At 35.7% G+C, this 27,327-nt stretch overlaps 3 protein-coding genes across 7 annotated transcripts; 1 reads left to right on the forward strand and 2 right to left on the reverse strand.

Annotated features, from left to right (window-relative positions):
• On the forward strand, positions 6,924 to 7,882 carry LOC18787496 (metalloendoproteinase 4-MMP). The gene has a single exon (XM_007219262.2). It carries the CDS (start codon positions 7,041 to 7,043, stop codon positions 7,851 to 7,853), a length of 813 nt encoding a protein of 270 aa, XP_007219324.2. The 5' UTR covers positions 6,924 to 7,040; the 3' UTR covers positions 7,854 to 7,882.
• On the reverse strand, positions 12,381 to 14,468 carry LOC18785873. The gene is made up of 2 exons (XM_007218510.2): positions 14,157 to 14,468; positions 12,381 to 13,548 (listed from the first exon to the last, which is right to left on the reverse strand). The coding sequence occupies exons 1-2, from the start codon at positions 14,252 to 14,254 to the stop codon at positions 13,224 to 13,226; spliced, it is 423 nt and encodes a 140-aa protein (XP_007218572.1). The 5' UTR covers positions 14,255 to 14,468; the 3' UTR covers positions 12,381 to 13,223.
• On the reverse strand, positions 22,595 to 27,049 carry LOC18785147 (probable plastid-lipid-associated protein 11). Of its 5 annotated transcripts, none has more exons than XM_020556154.1 (4): positions 26,458 to 27,043; positions 26,253 to 26,318; positions 24,764 to 24,914; positions 22,595 to 23,150 (listed from the first exon to the last, which is right to left on the reverse strand). In XM_020556154.1, the coding sequence occupies exons 1-3, from the start codon at positions 26,913 to 26,915 to the stop codon at positions 24,815 to 24,817; spliced, it is 624 nt and encodes a 207-aa protein (XP_020411743.1). In that variant the 5' UTR covers positions 26,916 to 27,043; the 3' UTR covers positions 22,595 to 23,150; positions 24,764 to 24,814. The 5 variants fall into 5 exon arrangements, with proteins under 5 accessions (XP_020411743.1, XP_007218417.1, XP_020411744.1 ...); XM_007218355.2 differs by lacking the exon at positions 22,595 to 23,150 and adding an exon at positions 23,304 to 23,772 and having other exon boundaries at positions 26,458 to 27,040; XM_020556155.1 differs by lacking the exon at positions 22,595 to 23,150 and adding an exon at positions 24,577 to 24,671.

Below are 27,327 nucleotides of genomic sequence, written 5' to 3' on the forward strand. Positions count from 1 at the left end.
TAGTATTTTGAGTTTCCACCCATTGCCATGGCTAAGGGCAATTACTATTCATTTTTTTGTTTTTTCACAACTTTTTTTTACTTAAATAATTAATTTGGATAATATTTTCGGATAAGATTTTTGGGTTCCTACATGTCAATACTATTCATATCGGATAAGATTTTATTTTATTAGTTGTATTGGTTGGTATTCATTTAAAAAAAAATTAGGATTTGGTGTTAAAAGTGAAGAGTATTGGTTGGTATTTATAGACACGGGCGGACCCATAATTTTTTTAGCGGAGGTGCAATATTGGCTAAGTATGAAAAATGGTTTTTCGGAATAATTATTTTCTCAAGATAATTTTTGGCGGCTTTTATTCCTTACACATCAAATAAGAAAACTTGATTTTATGGGATTTTAATATGAAGTATATATTGACTTAATGAGCCATCATTTTTAGCCTAAATCGTATTTTGCACTAAAACCGATTTTTCATATTTTGATTTGGTGGGAATTTGATTTTCTAGTATTTTTATTTGAATCCAAATGGGGGGTACTTCCTTATTTACATTGTAAACTTAAGTAAATGGAGTAATATAAAAATAAATTAAAGTAAAAGGACAAAGACATTTACTTAAATGTTGAAAATGGAAATAAGGTATAGAGGAAAATGTTGAGTAAAGAGTGAATAATAGTAGAAGTATAATGAAATGTATGAGGATTGGTGTTGAAAGTGAAGGGTATTGATAGGTATTTATAGAAAAAAAATATCAGAATTTTTTAGAATTTTTTAAAAAAATTTACGATTTTTTTTCACATTTTTATTGCCCAAAAAAGCCTCAGCCGTTGGATTAATTTGGAGAAGCAGATCGGAAGGCTGGGGAGGCGACACGTGGCAGCGTACCTTGGACCTGGCGCGCTGACGTCAGCGTGACGCGAGGCTGACGTCAGCAACACGCGAGTTGGACCTCGGGCTGGTCTCGCCTTCGGGCTGGCCCGAGTTGGTGGGTCCCACACCACCCCCGGGCCTGGGCTGTACGCTGGAGCGACTTTTTTTTTTTTCCTGCCCTCGCCTCGGGCTGGGCTCCCTCGCTGGAGCTGCTCTTAGGTATAATAGTAAATTTCTCAATTAAGTTTGGGCTGGACATAAATTCGGTTGTGAATACCCAATAGTGGAAACTGGGATCCATCATCATCATCCACAAAAAAAGATCTATGATTTCCAAATATTACTCCTCACATTGGCTGATTGTGACCACTCTTTATTGGCATTGTTTTTGAATGGTCAGAAAAATAATTCATACTTGCATAGACTGTTTTTGCTGACAAATGGTGGTTTTGAAACCTAAAGTTAAGTCATTAACACGTACCAAGTTATCTAGAAACTCTTCTGTTTCTTCATTTATTAGAAGTTATATGGCAAATTTTCTTATCATAGTTTACTTATTTACGTGTTATAATATAAGTAAACGAAACTATCGAGAATACTGCGTATGAATCCCAGTGGCAATGCATGCCAATGTGAAAACAATAAAGTTTCAAAGTAGTTTTTTTATTTGGAACAATTATTCGGATCCAAAACAAACCAAATTGTCCAGACATTACTACAGGAAATCGTGGAAAATGCAGTAACAATGACAGATCGAAGTACTTTTTTGAACAGCTATCCCCAAACTGTAACAGACAGCTGCAGAACGACCGTGAAAAAAAGGTCTTGGAATTACTGTCACTTTTGCTTCAAGTAAAATAGTAAAAACTAACTATGATAATTGAGTAAAAGCAAAAGTACTCTGCTGTCTGCTCCTATTCAGGGAACTATGGACGACTTTTTAAAGCAGCAGTCGGTGCACCCACAAACCAAAACAAAAAACCACATATTAGTTACTGCCCGACCGTCACTTGTCAACTCTTTTTTCTTTTCTTTTCTTTTTACTTTCATTTTAGTTTTGAGAAAAAAATCATTTTGATGTAGCATGTACTTATCACTCAAGTTAATAATGCATAATATGCATATCATGCTTTGTGAATATCAACTGTAAATTTGGATATAACTTCCACATCTCTTCTTTTATACCTCAGTTTCTTTCTATCTCTTGAATGATTAATGAGCTCGTGCGAGAAAGAGAGAGAGAGAGGGTATGTAAAACATGTGTGACACTTATAGTCATACTCATACGTGATATTACTAATACATTTATATTATAACACGTATATATATTTATTTATACATACCCTAGATTCGTAGTACAATTACATATGTAAATTTGGGTAAACCAGATTATGATTTAATCATAATATAACACAACGTAATTGTTACATTGAATAATATGATCGCGATGTATGCGCTTCTCCTGGCTTGCCATCAATGCCTATGGTTAAAAAGACTGAGTAGGAAATGAGCATCCAAAGAACTGGGACCCATGCCACTGATTAAAACTCTGACACCTGCGATTGTGCCACGTGTATGGTCGTAAAGTTCACTTGTGCATCGTATGGTCTCTTTAAATGTACAGGCGCAGAAGACTCAGAGCTCAAAAACTTTATGTGGTTTTGTAGTTTGCGGGAAATTTTTTAGAATTTTCCCCAAACGAATAAGATCAAGAAAGCAGAGAGAGAGAGAGAGAGAGAATGAGGAGGGGGAAATTCTAACTGTGTACTTTAGCTTTGTTGACTACATGGCAAAGTGGGTAGTCGACACGTTTCCAAACAGACCATGGTTTCAAAAAAAAATTGTACTCCTCTAGTAACAGAGATGAGCGTGCAAGTTAACTGAGTGTACGATACATGGGGAGCATAAGGCTACGTTGTTTCTTTTAATGAAACACCAACAAGGATTACAAAAGAGATGAAGAAAGCATTAGGGGGGGACCATTTTTTTTATTTTTATTTTCTGGGTTCATCTTTTAAGGGTGATGATGATATTAGGATAGGAGTGGGCGAGTTGGGGGGACCATGAAACCATGTTTTAAATTTCACTTGGAGATGTCATCAACTTTGGGATAATCATTGTACGAGAATTCGGACATTATATTTAAAGCATGACAATTATGGTAATCATATTTACACTCAAACTTTACGCATGAGCTGTTCTTGTAGAGGTAGCTATCTTCCAGCTTTAGTATAAAGGCATCTTTAATATCCATAAATACGTCATATCATATGATCGTATATATCCAGAGAGAATCAATCTTCCTCAAAGAAGGTACACCCAATGGATCGAGCAGATCTTGAGATACAAGCCTAAGGGTGGTAAAAGTCAGTTTAAAAAGAGAAGATGATTGCGACCTTTCACTGTGAAAAGAAAGTCCAAAGTTCACTGTTCCTAAAGAAAATCATTCAAACCAACAGCACAGTACACAGCTCTGATATAACATTATCCATCCAGAATATATAGGACAGAGAGAGAGTTACATTAGCTGCATTAGCAAAATTCGTTTTGGTAAAGCGAAAGGGTAGCAAAAATCCCATTCACAAAGATGGTTTCAAATTTAAACACATGGAAAGTTCTCACCCAAAAAATGAAACCTAAAGACGTGTGTGGAGGCAAAAACGAGACTGACAGAGAAGTTATTGTATGAATCTGAGACTGCTGAGTCAATCTGGGGGCCATGCTTAGCTGCTTAGCGCACAACCCTCCATCTTTCTGAGTTGATAAAAGAAAAGTGGGTGCAGAATATTGCACATATATATAGATATATATATATATATACATATATTATATGGACCCTACCAGCTAAAAGCTAATCTCCCATCATTTTCAACTCCATATATGTGAAACAGAAATCTTCCCATTTACTTCACATTTTGAATGATCTGTTTCATATCGACAACTAAAAGGATGTCTACTATACAAAATTCAATTCCATTGGAGCTTTGTGCCTTTAGAGGAGTCACATGCATGCTGCTTTGGATGGATAAGCCAGAGGGCTCACCAGAACCATTGAATTCAATTGATGAACCATGTAAAAAGTGTGTCAGGTATATACGTAGAGCTAGGATTTTGGTCTCCATTCCATAGTGCTCTTCTACTGTAACCCACTGGAAAATTCTGCCATACATCAATCAACCACTTTGATCATGTTTGCGTTCGGGGTAATATTCTCTATAATAAGGGAGTTTCGAATGATAGAGATTTAACTAAACTCCATACCAGTGCATGAATAAAACTCCTTTTCGTTTCTGCCAACGGGGTCTAGCGTAGTGAAAAATGGCATTGACTTGCATACCAATAGCTTCAAGTTCGAACCCCATATATTTTAGCAGTGTGTGTGAGAAAATCCCCTCTCTTTTCCTAACTTTCGCAAAAACTCCTTCTGGTTTCTATTGTTATTCCTTGACATTACAATTGGGTGAAAAAAGGGCCTTGGCATTGGCATTCAAAACTAGCTACTTGGGCTTGTCCTGGCCCACGTTTAGCTCTACGGTTGCAGAGTGTTGGTCCCATGGCAAATCTGGTGTTTAACTATGGAACCAAGAAATCCAAGGTAGGACAAATGAGCTGTACTGTAAGGAAAGGATCACATAGCTGGCAATTGTTGGGTTGGGGGCCCAGATTTATTTCCAAAGGAGCTTGGTCTTATTTGTGTCTCCAATTTGAGGCCTACCAGAAATCACATCACATAAGTATTGTACACCATCGTCACTTTCACATCACATAAGGAGCTTCGTCTTATTTCTTATGAACATTGTAGTCTTTAATTTTTACTGGACATTGTTTGTATAGGGACCCGCGCAGGAAGAGGGTAGACTATTAGTTAGTCCAATGAGTAAGCTCTTATGTGTTAGAGACGTTTGCGTAATCCTCACGGCTTTGTCTTGTCGGTTGTAGTTTGGTTTCTCAATAATGTATCTCACTTTTTCTCAACCAAAAAAAAAAAAAAACCCCCAATTAATCTAACTTAGCTGGAGCTGTTAGCCTATAGGGCACATGAAGGAAGTTAGACAGATATGGGTCATACATGTTTCCCTGAATATTTTGTTTGATGAAAATCTAAGCCCAACGAAAACAAGTCGAGCCCAGATTTGTTTACTACCTGGAAATTCATACTCCACTATTACTAATTAATTTTAAATTTTTAATATTTTCTTTTAATATAAACGATAATTTAAACTACAAGAAAGTAAGAAAGTTACATGTGACAATTTCGGGTACGACCCGTTACAAAACTCGAAACTCGCACCAGAATTTAGTAGGTTCAACCTGCATGATTAGAATTCGGGTCATTTTCGAGTCAACCCGCCATGACCCGTTTAATAAATGGGTGGGTTTCGAGTCAACCCGCCAATTCGCTAAAATACTTATGTAACTCGTTTAACTAAATGAGTTATGGCGGGTCAACCAGTTGAAATACCTATGTAACCCGCCAACCCGCCAAAATACCTGTGTGACATGCCAACCTGCTAACTTGTTTATTTGTTTATTCTTCATTTTTTTAATTTTTTTTTTAATGTCTTTTAGTTGCTACCACTTAGCGGGTCAACCCAACACGACTCGAAACCCGCAAGAGAACTTAACGGGTCAACCTGTGCATGACACGTTTATTAAATATGTCGGGTTTGGATTGAGCATTCATATAATCTTGACACGACACGACCCATTATCAACCCACACACTATTAATGTGTCATGGAGAGTCAAACTTGAGATATCACTGTAAATCAAGACCATTTTCCACTGAGTTAGACCATGTTAGCATTCACATTTGAACTTATTCACTCAAAAGTTGGCTCGAATGCCATTGATGAGTTAGATCTTGATGGTCAGATACCTTTGATAAATTTTCCTCCATTGCCAGACTTGTAAAAGCATCCAGGATACTCTGCAACATTAATCGCCATAATTTGCGTGCATTTCACTATGTGCCACGTGTAGAACTAGAACCTGTTTCTTCACAAACATAAATGAAACTTTGGGATTGTTTTTCCTTTTTCTGGTGAACAAGATAAGACAGCCAAACATAAAATTGATAATAAAAAGGAAGCACACATATTATTAATTCCATGATTAACTGGTCCATGGTTGTTATATTGGTTGGCCTATCAATTACTCTTCTGTAAAGGGAAATAATTTCCAGCGGAAACAGCATAAACTAACTACCGGCAGTTGGAAATTTGAGGTTGCAAAAAGTTACTGTATACCAAGACAGTTTTCTGTTACAAAAGTTGGTTTGCTAGTGTCAAGTACTTCGTTGACAAGTTATATATGAAGTAACAAACTGAGAACAAGCTAGCCAGACACAAACTTGGGCCTCAATAGAAAGTAGTCAGGAAGCAACACTCTGGTTGTGTCGTGGCCTAACATGGTTGTTGTTTGTGACTTTCCAAACAAGAAAGTATGAAACTGTTTCAAATCAAATGCTTTTTCAGAGTTAGACTGATTGCGTCATCCACACGCCTAAAAAAATTATCACAATCCTAACGACCACGAGTGCAAGTTTCAGACATTTGAGCTAGCCAGCTACCCTTTTATCTTTACCATACATGCACCAAACTTGGACTTGAAAGCTAATGATGTCCCAAACTTATAAGTGGGTTTCCACCCGATTTTAACTATTTGTCATGAAATGTTATATTAAATGTTAATTACGGGTTTTATCTCTGTGCTAAAAAATGCGATTAGTAATGTTGTCAAAACATATAACTTTGTCGTCTCGATTGAAATACGAAAGAGAAAATTGGTCAAAAATACATTTTTGTGACAAATGATCATAAGGAACGTTTAATATTGGTGAATTCACTCCTTGAATTGATGCCCTCAAAAGTACACATATCCTTTGAACCATGTATTGAAACCCTTAAACACAAGATTTGAAACTTCATTTTATAGGAGGATCACATATTCACATGATCATCACAATTATGTCATTGACTCGTATATAATAAAAATGTTTCACACATCATGATAAAAATGTTTCATTTGTAGTAACCGCACATCCTTAAACACAACACACCATTATAATTTCCCTATCATAAGATGTCCGCTATCTTATCTTCCGTCTGTCCTCCTATATTAAAGGTTCCTTCCCTAACGTCGAAGCCCCTTTAACGGCTCTACCTGCCATGTCTCTGTTATTCAGTTATTCCCTCTCCCTTTTCTTCTTCTTCTTCTTCTTCTTCCTCAACCTCCATGCTCTGAGGGCCAGCCCCGACACCGGAATCTTATCATCAGAGCATACAAATCATCACTTCACGTTGCATGGCACACGACGTTACGTCTACTTTACAGGAAAACCTAGGTGGGTGCGTCCCATGACGCCCATGACACTCACCTACGCTTTCTCTCCTGACAACATGATCAACTCCTTGAGCTTGTCCGATATACGACAGGTGTTCAAACGGGCTTTTGCCAGATGGGCATCCGTGATTCCGGTGAGCTTCGCCGAGTCCGAGGACTATGGCTTCGCGGACATCAGAATAGGGTTTTATAGTGGTGATCATGGGGACGGAGAGCCGTTTGATGGGGTGCTTGGGATTTTAGCCCACTCGTTTTCACCGGAGAGCGGGAGGCTCCACCTCGACGCAGCGGAGACGTGGGCGGTGGACTTTGGGATGGAGAAGTCCCCAGTGGCCGTGGACTTGGAGTCGGTGGCCACGCATGAGATTGGTCACTTGCTAGGGTTAGGGCATAGTTTGGTGAAAGAGGCTATAATGTACCCGAATTTAAAGCCTAGGGATAAAAAGGTTGATTTGCAGCGTGATGATATTGAAGGAGTGCAAGCTCTTTACGGATCTAATCCAAATTATACGGTTGGAGATTTATCGGAGTCATACATTTCGACAAATTTGGCCGTGGATTTCAGAACTTCTAGACAATCAAAATGGGCCAATTTCATCCTGGCTTTGATCATAATCTGTTTGTGCATATGTAATTGATTAGCATCACAACTTTGTTTTCTTTTTTACTTTTTTACTTTTTTTTAAAATAGAAAATCTTTCTTCTTCTTTTTTTTTTTTTTTCTTTTTTCTTTGGTTGGGGGCGAGATCAGATCAGAGAGAGTAATGGTCCTCTTTTACATTAATTAGCATAAAGGTTTGTTCTTTTTCTTTTTAGAAGGTTTTGAAGTTCACAAATGTCACATTTGAGCTTCCATGTTTAAGTTTCAATATGGTAGTTGCTATAAAATTCTCGACATAAACATGAAAAATAGGTATAAGTTGTCTGTGCTCCAACCTAGCCCATATAGGCAAACTTGGGCCAGCACTATATGACATCAAGTTTGGATCAAGTTGGGCTCCAGTTGTGCCTGATCTCTAAAATATACCTTAAACCAATGTTTTTTTTTGGGTTATTTGCTAGGGAGAAGGAAGGGAAAGTATTATATTAGGTTGCCTCAAGATTTTCTCCTACGTAAATCGAATTCGGGTGCACATTTGAGGAGAGGGAGAGAGTTTGGCCCACTTTTACACTGTAGTGCCACCACATGTACTACCTTAAACCAATGTAAACGAGATGCTAAATATGTAGATGAAAAAAAACTTTAATATAAGTTGCAATTAGTCATTATTATTGGGCGCACCAACCAGATCTCTATCGTTTTCCTACGTGGGAAATCAAGCGATAAAGTCAAATTGGAGTCTTAATCAAAAGGTATTCTTTAAACCAATATAAGGAAAACATGGTGCCCAATGATGTGATTAATTTGTTTGGACCCTTTGGACTTTAGACGACAGCATTGATTAAAACATATTATATACATATATACATATATATATATATGTGTGTACATATACCATGATGCAAGTGTTGAACAAAAATGAATCTATAAAGAGAATTTCATTTGTCATTAAAGAAACACAAACAAACAAACAAGAAGAAGATCTAGCAGGAAGGTGTGGAAGCTGGCGGAGTAAAATAATATCCATATAGATTAGATACAAGAAAGAAAAACGAAAAAAGTATTGGTGGGTGGTTGGGAGGTCGATGGCATTGGCCATTGGCAACTCATTTCTCTCCCTTCCCTCTCTCATTTTCTCAGATGGAAAGCAACTTTCATCTCAAAAGTCAGTGAGCGTGTGTCTGTTTATAAAAATGATATCTTGACCTACAAGCATATTTCAATTTTTAGTTATCATCCACGGACAAAGAAGTTTATAGCTCTAATGATTAAAGGTATTATTTATACACAAGGTCTTCCATTTTAATTTCTCTTTTTTTAATATCGCTTATGTAAAAAGAATATATTATCACAGATGTGTGGTTTGATTTGTTTGAAAACAATCTTGAATATTCCTCATGGGGATTTTTTTTAATTTAGAAAAATTAAAAAAGAAATCTTTATTGCTCATGAATTCAAAATTTTAATTTTTTATATAATATAAGCGATAATTTAAACTACAAGGGTATCGAGGTTTTTTTCACACACATTATCAATATGTCATGGAAGTTCGAATATGAGACCATTGATCTACAAATTAAGACTATTTTTCACTAAACTTACTAATTTTGAATCCTAGTAAATGTTTCGTCACAAGTTCGTCTATTGGCATTAAAAAAGAATAGGAAAAAAATAATCCATGTTTAGAATTTTCTTTAGGTAGCATAGCATGCGCATGCACTGTGATAAAATCAAGAAAAATTAATGCTTAAGTGCTTGACTAGTGGACATCTTTATACTAAAGAACCCATTATCAAGATCTTGTCTAATGTACCTTATATTAAATAACCCTTATATCATCGTGATAATCATTTGTGTCCCTGCCAGAGTCATACATTATATATTTCACAAATCCAAGTGAAATTGACCAACATGTTTTATGATATAAAAAATGCGGTTTGTGAACTTGAGATCATCTCTCACAACCCAAGTAAATGTTTATATGTTTCCCTATAATAATGGCGGTGAGAGATATTCTAAATAATTGCTTAGAAGAGAGTCTTTACATGCCGATATCATCTAACTTAATAAAAAATGACATTGGTTTGTAAAGGTGAATTAAGACAAAAAATTTCGAATGCAAGAATAACTTCTCTTAATCATTTGAGCTATAAATTCTTTACGTGACAATAATAATATATATTTAATTTGACTCACTTTACACATAAGAGGACATTTCTGATGGTGGCGATTACTTTCCCTCATCATCACGACATCGAGAGTACTACTTAAAAACGCGAAAAGATTTCCAGTGGGGAGAGAGTTGACCTTTCGATGTTAATTAATGAAACCTAAGTGGCTGATATAAAGCAACTCCATGTGTTCCAAAACTTTGATTGCAAAATCCATTATTTCAGACCACAAATTAAGATTTGTTTTTTCTAAGTGAAGAGGTCAACTATCGTTCATTAGACGACACTGTTTTTTTTTTTTTTTCGGATTTGAAATTCTTATTAATATTATATATATATATATATAGAGAGAGAGAGAGAGAGAGAGAGAGAGAGAGAGAGAGAGAGAGAGAGAGAGAGAGAGAGAGAGAGAGAGAGAGAGAAACAGAATCAATCAACTAAATTCACTCTAAGATGACACCCGTAAGCACAAAATCAAGAAGATATTCTTGGTCTTACGTAGAAGATGACACCCAATAAGCACAAAATCAAGAAGATGACACCAATTAATTTTCTCTGGATGTTAGCGTAGAGGAAATGCCTACATGCTTAGAAATTAGAATTTTGACATGTTAAAAGCCCCAAATCATCACGCAAACAATCATATATTAACATCACCAAGAGAGAACAAAAAATAAAATTATCCAAGATTAGTATTATTTTTTGGCCAAGAACTCTAATATGTTATTTGCAATAATACTTGTTAATCACGAGTGTATATTCAGATGTATATGATTTCATATCATCGATAACTTTGATTGATAATAAAATAAGAAGTGCTTTCTCGAAATTTAAATATCAAACCGTCAAATTTTAGCTCATCAAATAGACATCATATATAGAAAAATATTATTTTATCAAACTGTGAATACGGACCACTGATCAAATTAGTTCTTGTCGAGCTATGTAAGATTGCTAAATCCATTGAATTTGTAACAACTAGATTGAAAATCAAGGAAATTCAAGATAAGCATAGAGAATCCATTTCCATTAAGAGAAACAAATTAGTGACGATCTTTTATGATGAAAGAGGATATATATTGAAGATAAGCATATATGCTTTCTACTAGTCATTCTTTGTTACTAATTTGGTGCAGCTCAAAATAAGTAAGAGAATCAAATATAAAGAAGGACTGGGGTTGTATTGGAACCAACGAAAATAGCACTATTTTCATGTGCTTTGTTGCTAGAAACTGCAAATACAACTTACTGATGCAGCTTTGCTTGTAAGTGGGATAAGAGGAGGTTGAGGGAATGAAGGCGAAGCAAACCATGTGACCCATCTTAATGACAGTTTGGAAACAAAGGAAAGTGTGGACCAATGGAGGAAACGTCTCTTTGATAAATCATGTATTATTTTTAGTAAGTTTCCTTCTTCATTAATTTTTTTTTTTATACAAACGATACTTTAATTTAATGTAACCTTTAGGGAGGGGGAGTTAAACTCATGTGCAGAGTATGAAGCACATTCTCTCTAACCGACTTGGCTAAAGCCATGTTTCTAGGACTTCATTTTCTATTGAGTAATTGTATAGACATCAAAACAAAATATTAAACTTTTAAATTCCAATTGAGGTTGTTTGGAGAGAGAGAGAGAGAGAGAGAGAGAGAGAGAGAGAGAGAGTAATTTGATAGAGTTGGGCACATTTGGGAATGCTTCTTTAAGAAGCACTTCTGTTCATAACCGCTTTTAGTAAAAGTGCTTTTATTATAAAAATGTTGAAATTTTCGATTAAAAAATTCTAGTGCTTCATGAAAAAGCATCTTGCAGTGCTTCTCTAGAAAGCACTTTTATGACCCAGAAGCACTTCTAAATTTTTTTGTCAAATATTGTCATAAGCGTTTTTAACTGTTTCAAAAGCACTATCAAACAGGCCAATGAATGTCTCTTACTAACAAATAATTTAAAGTAATTGTACAGAATTCAAATCAACATATATAAGTTTTAATTCTTAGATGATGGGACGCTATTTGATTTATTTCATTTCTAGTCTATTCTGTTAAATAATATATTCAGATTATTTGTTGACTGATATTTTGGGGAAAGCTCTGATGACTTTTTGGTATGATTTGTGCGTAATTTATTGAGTGTTTGTAAGTCCAATCAACCAGAGAGAATAAAAATAATAAGAAATAATAATAATAATAATAATAATAATAATAGTAAGAAGAAGAAAATAGAAATGGATATGGCAGAAAAAGATGGCTTCATTGTCAATTCAAGAGACCCCCAATGAGGAGGAGTTTTGTTGCTTTCTCATAAATGGCCAAAACACGAACAGTGGAAGAGACCTTATCAGCTTGTGTACTTTGGAGATATTTCAGAAATGAGCATGTGTAAGCAGAAGAAAAAATGATTAAGAATTCATGATTTAAATGAATGGCCTAGGAAGCAACAACATCCACTCAAATTTCACATCTGCAACCCTCAAATTCCAAGCACTCACTCAGCCTCCCTCACAAACCAAAAACAAAAAAGAAGAAAAAATAATAAAAATCTTGGGAGAAAACATACTTCTTCCCTAGTTTTTCATATTGGTGACAATAATGGAGAGGGCCTAGCTATCTATTAAAGGCCGTCCTTCAATGAATCTGTAAAAGTTAGCAGCTTTAGGTACTATGAATTCTTTGGTGAGAAGGCATTCAATTCTCCTCACTCATCAGCAAAAGCAGAGAGGAGGGTGCAAGTAAGTTGTTTTTTTTCTAACTCCCCCAAGAACCCCCTGCTGTGCCAGAGACAAACCCTACACTTTCACAAATCAAATACTCTACTCTCCTTGTACGTACAAATCAAATACTTCTTCCCTACGTAAAAATCCGTCGTCTACGACCTTTTTTTTTGTACATTTGGGTAATCAAATTGATAAGAAGAGATCACAAAATCTGTACTAGTTTAATTAGCATCAATAATCCTACCTTAATTGATAAATTATCACGACATTAAGCTTTTCATTGATCCGAACAAAGCTTACGTTATTTTATTTATAACTTAATTACTGAAAAACCACACCACAAATTAAGAAAACAAAACACTAGACCTCCCTCCCATTCCCATATGGAAAACAAGTTATATATAATATATATATATAATTAACATAATCTACTTCTATAAACACTTAAACCCTTTTAGTTTGACGAGGCTGCTGATCATCAAGGCTAGCTATTTTGATATCACACTCACAATCTTATAAGCTGTCTTAACACATTACATCCTTGAGAAGCTTGTACCTTCGAGCTGTGGGTCTTGGTGACGGCACGCCGCTGTTCTTACTAGCCTTCTCCCCGCTGCCGCTGCCGCCACCGTCTTGATGATCACGGTGTTGTTGATGATCGTGTTGCTTGATCTTGTGGTCACCGGAATATTCGGACCTGCTCGAAGCGCCTCCGGTCTCAACTCCCCCAACCACGCTCGATTTCTTGGAAGAGCCACCGTGCCTTGCGGTGCTCCTCTCTTGATCACTTCGGCACCAATCGCACAGTTCAATTGGCTCCGCGTACTCACTATAAAAGTTACTACAATACCTGCATATATTTGAATACATATTAAGTTTTGTTTTTTCATTTATTCAACAAACTGTCCTTCATGAGATTTGATTGCGAAGGGTTTCACAGAGTAAATAATAAGCACAATTAATCAGGAGCCAAAAAAAAAAAAAAAAGAGTAACACAATTTCACATGGGTATCATGCTTAATTAGTAAATGATTTATTTATTTTTAGTGTCAGCATTAATTAGATTATGACATTATAAACACGTTTATATACATATAAATGTTGATGATGACATAGGATGGTTTTGCTATGGTACTATGATGAGCATCATATATATGCATGGTATGGTACCAATAATAATATAGGTTGGTTGGGTGGGTGTTTTATGGAGATGGGTTTCTACCTATTCAGTTACCAGTAGCTATCACACATGAATCATGATGATCATCATGATGATGGTGATGATATAAAACATCATGATTTCTATTTATACACACCCACTGACTCACACATACATACATATCTATACACAAGCTAGCTAGCATATATTATATATCCATATATATATATATATATATGTATGATGCATGGCATGTATATGATGATGATGGTTATGGTGATGATGGTGAAAATCCATACGAGTGTTGAAAGCGGTTGCGGCATTTGTTGCAGCGGAAGAGCTTGTCAGGAAAACCCACGTCACCACACATGCAGCAGACAGTTTGAAGATCCACCATGGCTGATTTTTCTTGAAGCAATTCAAGAGCTACGAACCCTTTAATTAACACAAAGAATATTTTCTCTGTATCAGGAACAAACCCAAGAGCCAAAAAACCAAACCCAAGCAGAGAGAAAAGATACACAGAGAGATAACCAAAAGGAGAGAGAGAGAGAGAGAGAGAGAGAGAGAGAGAGAGTTAAATATAAAGAGAAGAGATGAGAACTAATGATTTTAAGTCGGTGTGTAAATTCCATGTTTATACATTAAATAATTATAAATTATAAATTATTATAAATAAATATATATATATATATATATATATATATTGGAGGAGATATATACACAGGTAGACCACAGGTTGCTTGCAGTCGTTTTCAGTTAGGGCAGGGAGGAGAAGAATGGTGAACCTTAAAAAAGAGGTGGGAAAATGACACTTCTGCCCCGGGCTGAGCTTGCCTTCTTCCCTACCTATCATTTCTCTTTTGCAATTCAATGTCCATATCATAAATAAAAAATAATAAAATAATAAAATGGCATGTTCCATCCCAATAGCTATCACTACGCTCCTATTTAATTGAGTGTGATGTACGCACTTGGATTTATATATTTGTTTGTGTATGAACTTTTTGCTCACATTTCAGATTTCATCGTACACTAGTAACAACTTTTTCTATATAGATAGTGTCATTATTTTTCTATTGATATTAATTACTTGCACTTTACATCTTGATGTGGTTGCTGTCTACATTTTTTATATTGAAACAAATGGGGGCAAAAGAACAACTTGTTGGTTGCCTTGAATATAGGCGCATGAAGCATTCCTTCATCAATACTCAAATGCATCATGAGAACACATTGGAAATTTTAGGTCATAATTAAATTTAAATTTTACTACGAACAAGATATTCCACTTTAAATAGATTTATTAAGAATAAAGAACTTGCAATACGTCGTCTTAATTATAACTCACACTATATATTCAAATGTAGATATTTACAAGTTAATGTGTTATATTGTTTCTTATAAGAAAACGTTTTAAATCATATTGACACATTTAGATGCTTACATTCTAAGCTTATATATGTTTTATAGTGTATAATAAGATAATTCATTCACTAGCTATGCAAGCCGGTGTAAAACCATCCCACCTCATCAAATTTTGGATTGAAGGACTATATTAAGTACCAACCAATTATGCTTCAGGTCATCAAACTAAACGTCAATGCTTACCCTTTGCCTACCTCCGAAGTTGAATTTCTAATAGAATAATATATTTGCAAGTTGGTAAACAACTTAATTTTTTAACTAATAGAGATGAGGAATTCGAATTTGCAACATCTTTTAATATTGATAAGATTAGTAAGTGAGAAATTAACATATACGTAATGCATAATATTATGTTGTTTTATTATTTTATCATATTTGCAAGAAGCTTGCAACTCAAATGATTAAGAGCATTTATCCTTATAATCAAAGTTTTAGGTTCGATTCCCTCTCCTCTAATATCGGTCATATCATTTTATCCTCTTTAAACAAAATGGGCTTATATTACCAAATTATTTTACCAAAGTGTGCATTAATTTCGAGATATTTCTAAAAGTTACACCAAACCTTGAGTTGGCAAAAACAAGTGGGGAGCAATTTCACGCGCTTTTGGAGAAGCACGGTTGCAAGTTCCAAGCATTGCAGTGTGGTAAAAGGGTAAAAAGTAAATAGTATGGTCAACATTTCATTGGGTAAATTAACAGTTTAGTCAACTTATAAAGGTCGGGATATGGCCGTCAATAACCTATTTGTAGTGGATAGTTTAGGAATATTAAGAATTCCACGTACAGTATTGCTTTTGCTACCTTTAGACAAAGCCCACACCACTAAAAATAAAGCAAACCTGCGATTTTGCTACAGTGCTTCGAGGGGTATAAATATACGAAACAGTACCGTGATCATGACGGTCCAACAAGGACTGAAAGCTACCAAAGAGAGAGCGTAAGCAGATCAATCCAACGGCCAGAGATCGGTTTCAATGTGCAACTCATGTGTGATATTATAAAATTGTACCTCCCCACAAGTCGCTGATAAGCACAAAGTGGGCCCAGATTTCACTTTTGGTCTGCTTTTATTTCGAATTTATTTATGGGCATGCGAGTACCGGTTTGAGCCTCCAATTACTGGTGCCTATTTGCCCTTTTCAGAAGAAAATGTAATTTTTTATGGGGATTCTTTTGTCACTTACTGCTTTCCTTTTTCATGTACTTTTTATAGTTTTAAAATACCCATTTTATTCTTACTTATCCTCTTTTCAGAAATTAAAGTTGTTTTTTTTTTTTTTTTTTTTTTTGGGGGGGTTTTGGGGGGGGGGGGGGTGTGTGTGTGGAAAATATCTTCTCCACCACACCTCACCTCACTCTTTTCCCTATGTTGGGTAAGACATCACTGCATGGAAGCGGATAAGAGAAACTAGGGTTTGGTATTTCAAACTATATATCGAGGAAGTTGGCCAAATTAGACCCATTAGCTTGATTTTGTGTGGTTTTTTTGTATGTTGGATGAGACATGACTGCATAGGAGCAGATACAGATACTAGCTAGGGTTTGGCATTTCAAACTGTAAATCAAGGAAGTTGGTTAATTAGACCGATTAGCTTGATTTTGTTCGGTTTTTTTGTTTGTTTTAAAATTAGTGTTAAACCGAATCAAACCGGCTATTTGTTTCTACATGTATTGATGCTATTAAATGAGCTTTAACCTTATCATACACTTCTCTCAACATTGAATCAACCCATCAATAACCTTAATTTCTTTCTCTTCTATCGCTTCTCTTGGAACCGTTGTATATCTCTTTTCTCTCCATCTCTCTTTCGGTCGTCTGTAAATCATTTCTTATTTTCTCTCACATTGCAAATATCGCCGTAAATACCAATCGTGCCGTGATTTCATGAAATGATTAAGATAATTAATTTAAATGTAAAGGGTGTTTTGATAATTAACATTGTTCTACTTTAAGCCACTTATTGCTTTCTCTTTCTTAGCATAGATCAAGAATTTTTGACGGTTTGATTAAAGGAATTTCTCCTTAATCGAGCTATTGGAGTTGCTTTCAATGACTAAACACCACCAAATTAAAGTTAAATAAATCCAAAATCACATCTCAGATCCGCTCGGCCAACATTAATCTTATGGACTAGCATTATTTCTTATGACATTTCTTCCTTTATTATTGTCCTAACACGCACGTTGATGGATAAATTAGTTATAAATCAATTAGAAAGGTCGGCAGAAGGAGCTAATCATCATCAACTGTCCTTAAAAAAAAAAAAAAAAAAAAAAAAAAACTCTAGCAGTGGGGCTGATGGATGGTGATGGTGATGATCGTGAAGGAGGTGATAGGTGGGTTGGCAAAGCTACCTCCCCTAATCCCTTGTGGGGTTAGGAAATTTAATTTGATATTAATCTCTAAATTCTGAATCAACTATCACAAACAACGACACAAAACTAACTTAGCCATCATTCTTAACTAACTAACCCATAATTATTCTTCAAAATATTTAGCTACTTTGTCATCATATCTAAAAGCAATCATCAAATCAATTATATGATGAGAAAATTAAACCTAATCTATATGATAAAAAAAATAAAAAAATAAAAAATATTATCACCATTATCAACAACAGTAAAAGATAATCAAGTGATGGAGTAACAGTAATATTGTACGAGGTAATTAGATGGTTGGGTGGGAGGGGACATATGTAAACCAAAAGATTGAGTCGAGCAATCCGGCCACCACAATCGCAATCGAGAAAAAGGTATCCAGGCAGGCAAATGACGAATTCATGTGGTTTATATAGGTCGAGTAGAATGGATGGTGAAATGTGTACTTATGTATTAATGTTATACTTTAATTTCATATCACACGTGAATTAATAACATTACGTAACGATATTCTAAAATTTATGTACGATCACTCATGTATGGTATGTGTAAAGCTATCCTCCATTCCCCAGGTGGAGAGGATGCCACGTCTCCTTTTGTATCAGCAGTTCTTAATCATCATGGATTAAATTCTTATGTTAGACACGTTACATACATGCATGATTACTAGATGTACACATTGCATGCATATGCTATATCAACGAATATTCATAGATATATGCATGCACATGCATGCATTCATGTTGCCATAGGGCAAGCTAGTGTTTTATCTCTGGGGACCAGGGCTATATATAAAAGAAAAGAACATTTGTGAGGGTGTACCTATTTTGGGGTGTACTCAAAGTATATATGAAACTAAAATGTGGTTATGCATATGCCAAGTAAGTTAAGTCATCATCAAATCATTGAAAGATGGATCGACCCAAGCCCAGCTGCTAGCCTCCCTGCATGTGGCAATTCAAGTCATCATGTTGCACAAAACGTTACTTCCACGGTTACATGATCCGAGCGAGCTATAGCGATCATGGGAGTTATATACATCTAACTAAAGTAGAAGAGATGCATGTTAGTCGGTATGATTACTTAATATTATATGCAATATAAGAATATTAATTTTAAAACTCATCTGCCGTTCGTGAAATTTGAACTGATGATAATTTCTAAGAGAGACCACATGCCACACTAGTATTTTCTAGTGATCTTATATGGTAATTTCGATATATCTTTTACATTGTCACACTACTCAATACCAATGCTTTTATATTGTCTGCATATTTTCAATTTTATCAAAATCGTCCCAGAGAGAGGTGGCAAAACAAAAGGGCAACGTCAACAACCACACTCAAGTGTTTCCCAAAAGAAAGACAATTTGGCAGCACCACTTTTAATTCCATTGCTGACGACCAGAGCCCATGAATCACATTCATTGGGACCGCCTAAGATTTGTACCACACTTTTCATTTCATATTTGGGAAATTCTACACTCTGATTGTGCAGACATTCTTAAGTGCCCACATACAATCTTAACCGCCCACGTGTACATGATCTGCACATGCATTCTAATGTTGAGATAAATTAGAGAAATTATTGTGTGTCCGATTAACACTACACTATTCGAACTCGTTTTCTTATTATTTGAGTATTTTTTTTTTATGACTTTATTGAAATATGCATTTGAAAGATTCTTATGATCATCTAGTTGCTGCATTTGAGAAATCATTTGAATTCAAAAATATTTAAAGGATTCTTATGACTGTCTTGAAATATGAAAGAGATAAACTTATGTATCATTATTGTGTATAACCTTCCTTTATGTCACGTGATGAGAAAATTAAAGAATCGAACATTTTTCTTCACATATAAGTAGGGGATAATTAGGTTTTAATTCTCAATTTGAAATTTTTTACCATCCATCAAATTGATCATCTTAATTACTAAATTCCCATTTGAGAAAACTTTAGGCACCCCAAACCAAGAGCATGCGAAATTGCTACTTAGAGATGGTGAATATGATTTTCCGATTATGTGAGATTAGTGCTCAAGTCAATCACACAACACAAGAAAAAATAATCATAGTTTACGCCAAAAAAACCTTCATCTTGCTGGCAGGAAAAAAAAAAAAAAAAAACTTCATTTCATTGTTGGATTTAAAAATATGAATACTTTATGCATCCATCACTAGAATGAAAATGAAGTGAAAAGACATCACATAAGAACTCATAAGTGAAAATCCACTTAAAGAAGATCCGTTTTTGTTGACAATTTTCGACTTCTTTTATCCTCACTTTATAATTGCTGTTGTGAGATTTGAAAGCTTCAACTCACTAATAAAATAAGGTTATAATTAGGTTAAATAGTCTAAAACCTCATTTTCAGAATGGCTCTTCCACCTTAAAGAATTTAAAAATAGAGATATACAGCACTGATTGGAATCGACCCTACGTAATATATCTATATAGTTCTTTTTTATTGGGAGATTTCTCAAATACTGAATACCTTGTGAGGTCTAATATAAATTTTCCTTCAATAATTTGAATTGTCTATTTTTCAAATCTTCATTTATAAATCATCAAATAAAAAATTATACACATTGAAAACCATTAAGACATCTAGTTGTTGTTATAGAAATAAAGTCTCACATCGGAAACTTGACAAAATAAAATATAACATATAATGAATGATTCCACTACTAATATTACTAAGGCCTTTTGTGATAAAACCTCACACCTATTGAGATTTGTATGTAGTTAAGTTGAGGACAATATCGATGTCGCTAATAGTGGGCCGCTGACCAAAAGATATGGTTCTCTTTCCAATGGAGATATTAGCTAAAGTTGATATAGAAGAATTTGTTATCATTTTTAGCTACCGTTTCTGTGGTCTTTGTCATTGCCTATAATCCTAGCCCGCCGTCGCCTACCTTGCTATTGCCACCGTTGCCACTTACCTAGCTATTGTCGCCGCTACCGTCTACCTTGCTATTGCCTTAGTTGCCGCCACCCCGCCATCCATCACCATGCCGAATGTTGATGCCTTTATTTTTCACTTACTTCTGGTTTTGACTTACCTACTGTCGTGGTCACGGGGTTTCTATATTCCGCCTTACGTAATGCCTTGCTTTTATGTGTTCTGCCTTATCTACTACTGTGCTTACATAATTTCTGTGTTCTGCCTTACCTACTGTCGTGGTCACAGGGTTAATGTGTTTTGCCTTATCTATTGTCATGTTCACAGAGTTTCTATGATCTGTCTTACCTACTGTCCTGCTCTCAAAGTTTCTGTGTTATGCTTATATGCATTCTGCTATGTGCTATATTTGTTAAGGTTTGCTCTTGTGTTTATGCTACAAACTTTGATTTGGTTTGTCAATCGTTTCACTCGTGGTTTATAACAAGACCTTTTCTACAATTGTTCGATTGGTCAATGTCAAGTATGGTGTTCTGTGACTCACTTGTCAAGTTGGGTATGCGAAACATCTTTGCCTCAACTTGAGGGGGAGTGTTGGCGAGTCTTTATTTAGTTAGGATTTTGGTTCCTTATTTAGTGAGAATGTTGGTTACTTACCAATTATTATTTAGTCTTATTGTAATAAAGATTTATTTCCTATTTTATTTAGAGTTGTACTTATTTATAAATACCTCAATATTGGAGAAGAATAAAGATATGAGCATATCAGAGCATAATTGAATATTTGCCCTACTTTAGTTGACAGTTGTGAGCAATAAAGTAAACGAATATGATGCTTCAAGAGAACACAAAAATGAGTGTTAAATAATATACAGAGTCCCACATCGGAAACTTAACAGAATAAAAAGTCCCATATAATAAATGGTTCCACTCCTAAAACATTAAGACCTTTTGTATAAAACCTTACACATGCTAAACCTATAGTTAAGTTGGAATAATATCGATGTTGCTAGTGGTAGGCCAAGAGTTCATCCATTTGAAATCTTAACATGGTATCAGAGTGGGTCGATTGACTAGGCCCGATTAAATCCAAATCAAACAAAAATCCCAAATTGAACCAAAACCGAACAAACCCCAAATTGAAAATAAAAAAAAGGGTGACCGATGTGGAATTGGTTACACGTGTAGCCCACTAAAAAGTGGTCCCACGTTAGGAGAAATGTTGAAGAATACACAGTGTCTCACATCAGAAACTTAACAAAATGGAAAGTCTCATATGTTGCTAGTGGCAAGCCAATGGTTCGTCTTTCTGAAATCTTAACAATGAGAACCATTAGTTGAGTTGTCAAATTGTTTCAAATTCAAGGAGATGATATTAGAAGGTATACATGAAGGATAGACGGTTTAAATCATCAAAATACAATGCGAGTGAGCCCACAAGAATGCCCCAATAAACGTATTTGAAAGATCCATCAACTGAAACTTTATGTATATCTATCTCATTCTCTTGAGGGATCCTTTAAATAGAACGCCTTGTGCGGTCCACTACGAATTTTATTTCAACAATATAAATCATCTATTTTTAAAGTCTTCATTCATAGATCAAAGTTAAACTAACCATCCATTACAACCTCCTACACTTTCAAGAGACATGGTCCCTTGCAAATCCACCTTCGATTAGAATTTTCTTAAGCGTGCTACTTGAGTCACCTCCTAGATACTAATATAAGTCAATGATTCAAAAAGTCTATTTTTTGGGTATTTTTTCAAAAATGCCAAAATAAAAAATAAAAAAACAAAACCCCCTTGTATCCGAAATCATTTGACCACTAAATTAAATGATTGTCATTCTAGTGTTTTCTTAAATGGTTTGTCTATTTCGTTGGTCAAAATTGGAAGTCTTAATGGCTTCCAATTTATCTGTTGTTTTTCGAATAATCTTTGAATGAAGACGTAAAAAATAAAATCACTTGAATCATTAAAATACAATGCGAAGTTCACCTTAAAGCACTTCCACCCTTCCCCTTTTGTCATGGCAAAAAGGAGCATAGGCGCCAAAAAACAACCTCCACAAAGGAAAAGTTGCCATGGCAAGAAGTAGGCCCACGAAACTGGGCCAGCTCGAAGACAAGACTTGCCTAGGCAAAACGACTAATTTAAATACCAAAAAAATTACCAACAAATCAGAATTTTTTTTTCTAATAAATACCTAACCATGTTCTTCACTTCCCATACTAAAACCCATACCAATTCCTCTCCTTATATCTCATGTAAATAGTGGTTATTCTTGAGTTGTCATGACAATAGATGGGAATGCATCAAAAAATTGTTAAAGCAGTCACTATTCAAATGAATAGTATTTGTCCTTACTTACCCTTACCCTTCATCATGGCACAGTAGAGTGGAGGTCCTCTTACAAGAGTACAAGACCATCCTTCAACTAGCTAAAGTTATATACCCGTGAATGTGTTTCACAACCGACCCAATCGCGGGGCTCACTGGATTTGGTTCAGGTCGGCTAGGGTACGGCCCAGATTTTGTGTACCACTTGTCGTGCAAGAATTCCCAACAACCAATCTATCCAGATGAAAAAGCACAAACAATACAGATAAATACAGATAAATTGTTAGCAGAACTCATCTGTGTAAATCAAATTCACACTTCAGCAAAAACAGAAAAGAAAATTGTAAAGTTGGGAACTTTTATCCCATCTTTGTGCCCTTGATAGTGTTTTTCCTTTTTCTTTTTAATCAAGCTCTTATTAGGATACTTTGCCGCTAAAGCTAAGCCAAAAAGATTCATCCACTTTGCTGTTGTGTTGTAAATCACAGCAACTTACCCAAGTACAATTTTGAAAAAGGAGATGGGAAATCATAGACAAGATTTGCTGAATCCCAAGCCACATAATATATATGTATATATGATTATAAGTGAATGAGTGATGATCCAAAGCCATGGGAGACAAAAATTGCAGGCACGCCTATTAGTGCGTAATCATAGAATTGTGATCTCCACTATTTTATATTGCTTTGCTGATCATCTCCTTCCTCCCCATGTCCCTCATATCCCCTTTTGCTCTTGCCTGCGATTGCATCATCTCTAGAGTCTTCTCTTTATTTTATTGGGTGAGGAAGTGGCTTTTGAGGTGGGACTTTAAACAAGATTATCTCAGGCTCCACATTCAACAAGTCTCATCAGTCTGTTCATGGTAAATAGCAGATGCATTATATCAAAGACTTGTGAATAAATCAAAGAGGAGGAAGGAGAGGGAAAATGATCTAATTAACACCATGAGTAAAATCCTAGACAATGTGTAGAGAATGCCGGTCTCGAACAAGCTATATGATTTTCAACCAACACCATGAGCAAAATGAAGTGAGAGATATTTAGGGACATTCCATTCTTTCCTTTTGCTACTTTTTCAGATTGGAGGGACAGTTTGTCCTCTGTAAATTGTAATTTATACCATTTTTTACAGGATTAATAAAATATCCTATGATTGTGTTTCTCATCAATCAAATAAATGAGAAATTAATGTCTTTGTATGAAGTTAAAAGTACCCTTAATGAGGGAAAGGTGACCTAGTTGGATTTGACGATGTGCAACCATGAAAATGATTGCAGGACTATTTGGTTAATGGGTATCAAGGGATTTGATATTACTCAACCGAACAACATTTCGAGAACTAGAGTTGAATGACAGAATAAATTCATGTAGCAACCTCAAGTAGTATGGGATAAATGTAAAGCAAATAGCAGGTGGAAAGGTCTGGAATTCATCATTTTGACTTCTTGAAACAGTTGTTTTCTTCAAAGTTCCAAATCTGTTGTGGTAATCGTGTCATTTCCAATCTTACTAGATAGTACGTAACTTTGGCTCTTCAGAAATTATGATCCCATAATTTTACAAAATATAGGCATGAGATAGGAAAATTCACAGAAAATGGAATGGTTAAGCCTATATCCAGACTTATAAAAAAAATGGGGGAATTGACAGGATTGTGGATTGATGAAATATCATATGCAAATTTAACGGAAGGTACAGCATCATCTAGTTTTCTTGGGGATAACAAACCAAAGTTATGCAAACAGATCAGATCTGGAAAATTATGAGAAAGTAGTAACATTCAGATAAAGAACAACACTATTAGGGTTTAATCAAATAAATGGCTTTTGAATAAGTGAACTCACATTATGTCGCACCAATAGCAACAATGAAGTCAGTAGCAAACATTTTCTTCTTCATTCTTTCCAAGCATAGGGAGCGCGGTCCACGACCAAATAGTCTCCTCTGATATCCTTCACAACTCGAATCTCATCATCAAGGTACACAGTGTCAAACCTAAAATGTAACAGGTTAGACCAATGAGAAGGACATTAGTAGTGAAGCCTCAAAACTGTACATGTCAAGCTGTATTCCTGTTGTTCCGGTAGATAATATTTCCTATCACAGGTGTTGCGTTCCTGTCTTTCAAGGGTAAATAGAAGTTAGAGAACTAAGGCAGACTGCAAAGTTTTCTCATTTCTAGTTTTGAAAGATAGACAACTAAAAAGTTGAATCAGCAGTTTTCTTGCAGGAGAAAGAGAAATGATGAATATTCTGGAAGAAACCAGGTGCACAAGACAATCAACAAGATATCACCTATTAGAGGAAGATATATTACTGCCTTGTGAGAGAAAATCAAGCCTGAACAATTATGAATAAAGTTATTTCCCTACAATCTATGGTCTTGAAAAAAAACCCAAAGTTTAGCAACTCTCTGCCGGACAATAAGCTGAATTCCAAAATTAGTCATGCTACTTAAACCAACGACCTAAAGAAATTATTGATAATCCTTAACAAATAGTATTTAAAATTGCTTCTACAAGCCAACATTTGATTCTGATATCAAGGAATAGGCCTGAAACAAATAGGGCAGGGCTCAAGTTAGTTTATATTCATCTGATATTTGAGGCTGGTTTCAAGCACATGGCACGCTCAGATAATAAGCAAGCTCACTTCCTACATAATAAGCGAGATGGACAAGCATGCTCCTTTAGTAGTTAAGTCCCAAATTACAGAGTAAGCCTCTCTTTTCAAACAGTTCTATGCTGCACCTCAAAATAATTAAAAATAGAGAAAATTAAAGAGGGCTCATTCCAAGCAAACCAAGAAACTTGTGGGAATTCAGTTCAGACATTGTCACAAAATTTAAAGGAAGTGCAGCTTTCATAAATAGAAATGTCACCGGGAGGTGAGCAGTGATGAGAATAACCTATTGTTGGCAGGAAGAATCCTAAAGATTTCCAATCATTGGCACTTGCAACTAAGTGATTATGTTCCCCCTTTATTGAGGAGTTCTTGGGTTTAAATCATGGAAAGTGAGGGATAGAAAGGCAGAAAGTTATCCCACCTCTATAGACTATGGCCTGTCATTGCTATTTCCCATTTGTTTCAAAAGGGTAGAAAAATACCAGAATGCACTTATAAGTCCACTCTCATATAATTTAACAGAACAAAGCAAGGAAACAAGCTAATAGCTTACATAAACAGAGACATTGAAGATGAAATTATAAAGGAATTGATAAACAGAGGCAAATTATCTCTGTTAAGTGAATTTTAACATTTCTAACTACACAAACAAAACCAGCAATCACTTGGGTATTTGTTAATATCACAAAATAAAGCAAAAGAACTCACCAACCCTGCCCAAACGGTGGCAATGGAATCTCCCAATTCTTCCCTCGTAGAACCGCACTTGTAAATCTAGCACAACCCAACATCACTAATTACAAAGCAACACACCAAAACATAAAAATTAATACAGAGAAAAAGAAAAATTCCCAAAGTTTCAATTTTTTAAATTATTTTTTGGTTCATACTAGTACGAAATACCAGTGCATACTTAAAATTGACTCTCTGCTTTGAAGCGACGGCGATGTCAGAGCGGACGAAGAAGACCCCATCTGGAGGAAAAGTGATGACATTGTTGAGAACCCTTTGCTCAACATCGATGACCTGCAAAACGTCGCCGGTTAGCGTGCCGAACAAGGAAGCGTTCTGGATGATGAAGAGCTGCTCCTTCTCTGTCGTCCAGAGCAGCCGCCAAGTGGCCGACAGCGACCCGCCGGTGGTGATACTATCTTTTCCCAGAGCAGCCAAGTCGTCGATGGCGCTGACGATTGAGGTGAGCTTTAAGGGGTTGTTCTGGGTCTTGAGGCCTCGGTCCTGATCGGAGATGAGGCTGAGGAGGTGCTGCTTGGCGAGCTGTGATTGGGCTGTCGTGGAGGAGCAGGTGATCTTAGCGGGGCGGGGGGAGTGGGGTTTGAAGGGGATGGTGCCGAACGGGAGACACGTGGCCATTTGAATTTGGGGTTTTTGTGAGAGAGGGAATGGTGTTGAAGTTTTGAGCTTTCGAGTTCATGGCTGGTACTGGTAGTTGAGTTTTTGTCAACTGGATAATTGGCGGTTGAAACTTGAAAGGTTGGAAATAATTAGGAATTCTTATTTAAAAAATGACGAATTTTTACAAGGGCTTCAAAACTCTAAGGAAAGCTAAAATCTTTTCAATTTTGTATGGTCCGGCCCAGATAGATTGCTAACCATGGTCCAGTCTGAATGGAGTTGATGGATTAATACTGATAAGGCCGGCCCAGAAATGGTTTTTTTGTTTTGTTGATACAATCAATCTAATCTACGGGAAGTTTCAAATTTGGGAGGAAGCAGGCCGGATCACTGCCCTAACTAACTGGCTTAATTCATATATACAACTAGT

Source organism: Prunus persica, chromosome G2 (assembly GCF_000346465.2).
Source record: "Prunus persica cultivar Lovell chromosome G2, Prunus_persica_NCBIv2, whole genome shotgun sequence".
NCBI lineage: Eukaryota > Viridiplantae > Streptophyta > Magnoliopsida > Rosales > Rosaceae > Prunus > Prunus persica.

Bases quoted from the DNA above. Each gene is read 5' to 3' on its own strand.
- LOC18787496 (XM_007219262.2), top strand. From the start codon at position 7,041: ATGTCTCTGTTATTCAGTTATTCCCTCTCCCTTTTCTTCTTCTTCTTC.
- LOC18785873 (XM_007218510.2), bottom strand. From the start codon at position 14,254: ATGGTGGATCTTCAAACTGTCTGCTGCATGTGTGGTGACGTGGGTTTT. The intron at 13,549-14,156 runs GTATGGATTTTC...AAATATATGCAG, and splicing joins CGCAACCGCTTTCAACACTC to GTATTGTAGTAACTTTTATA.
- LOC18785147 (XM_020556154.1), bottom strand. From the start codon at position 26,915: ATGGCCACGTGTCTCCCGTTCGGCACCATCCCCTTCAAACCCCACTCC. The intron at 26,319-26,457 runs GTATGCACTGGT...GGGTTGTGCTAG, and splicing joins AAGCAGAGAGTCAATTTTAA to ATTTACAAGTGCGGTTCTAC. The intron at 24,915-26,252 runs GTGAGTTCTTTT...GTTACATTTTAG, and splicing joins CCACCGTTTGGGCAGGGTTG to GTTTGACACTGTGTACCTTG.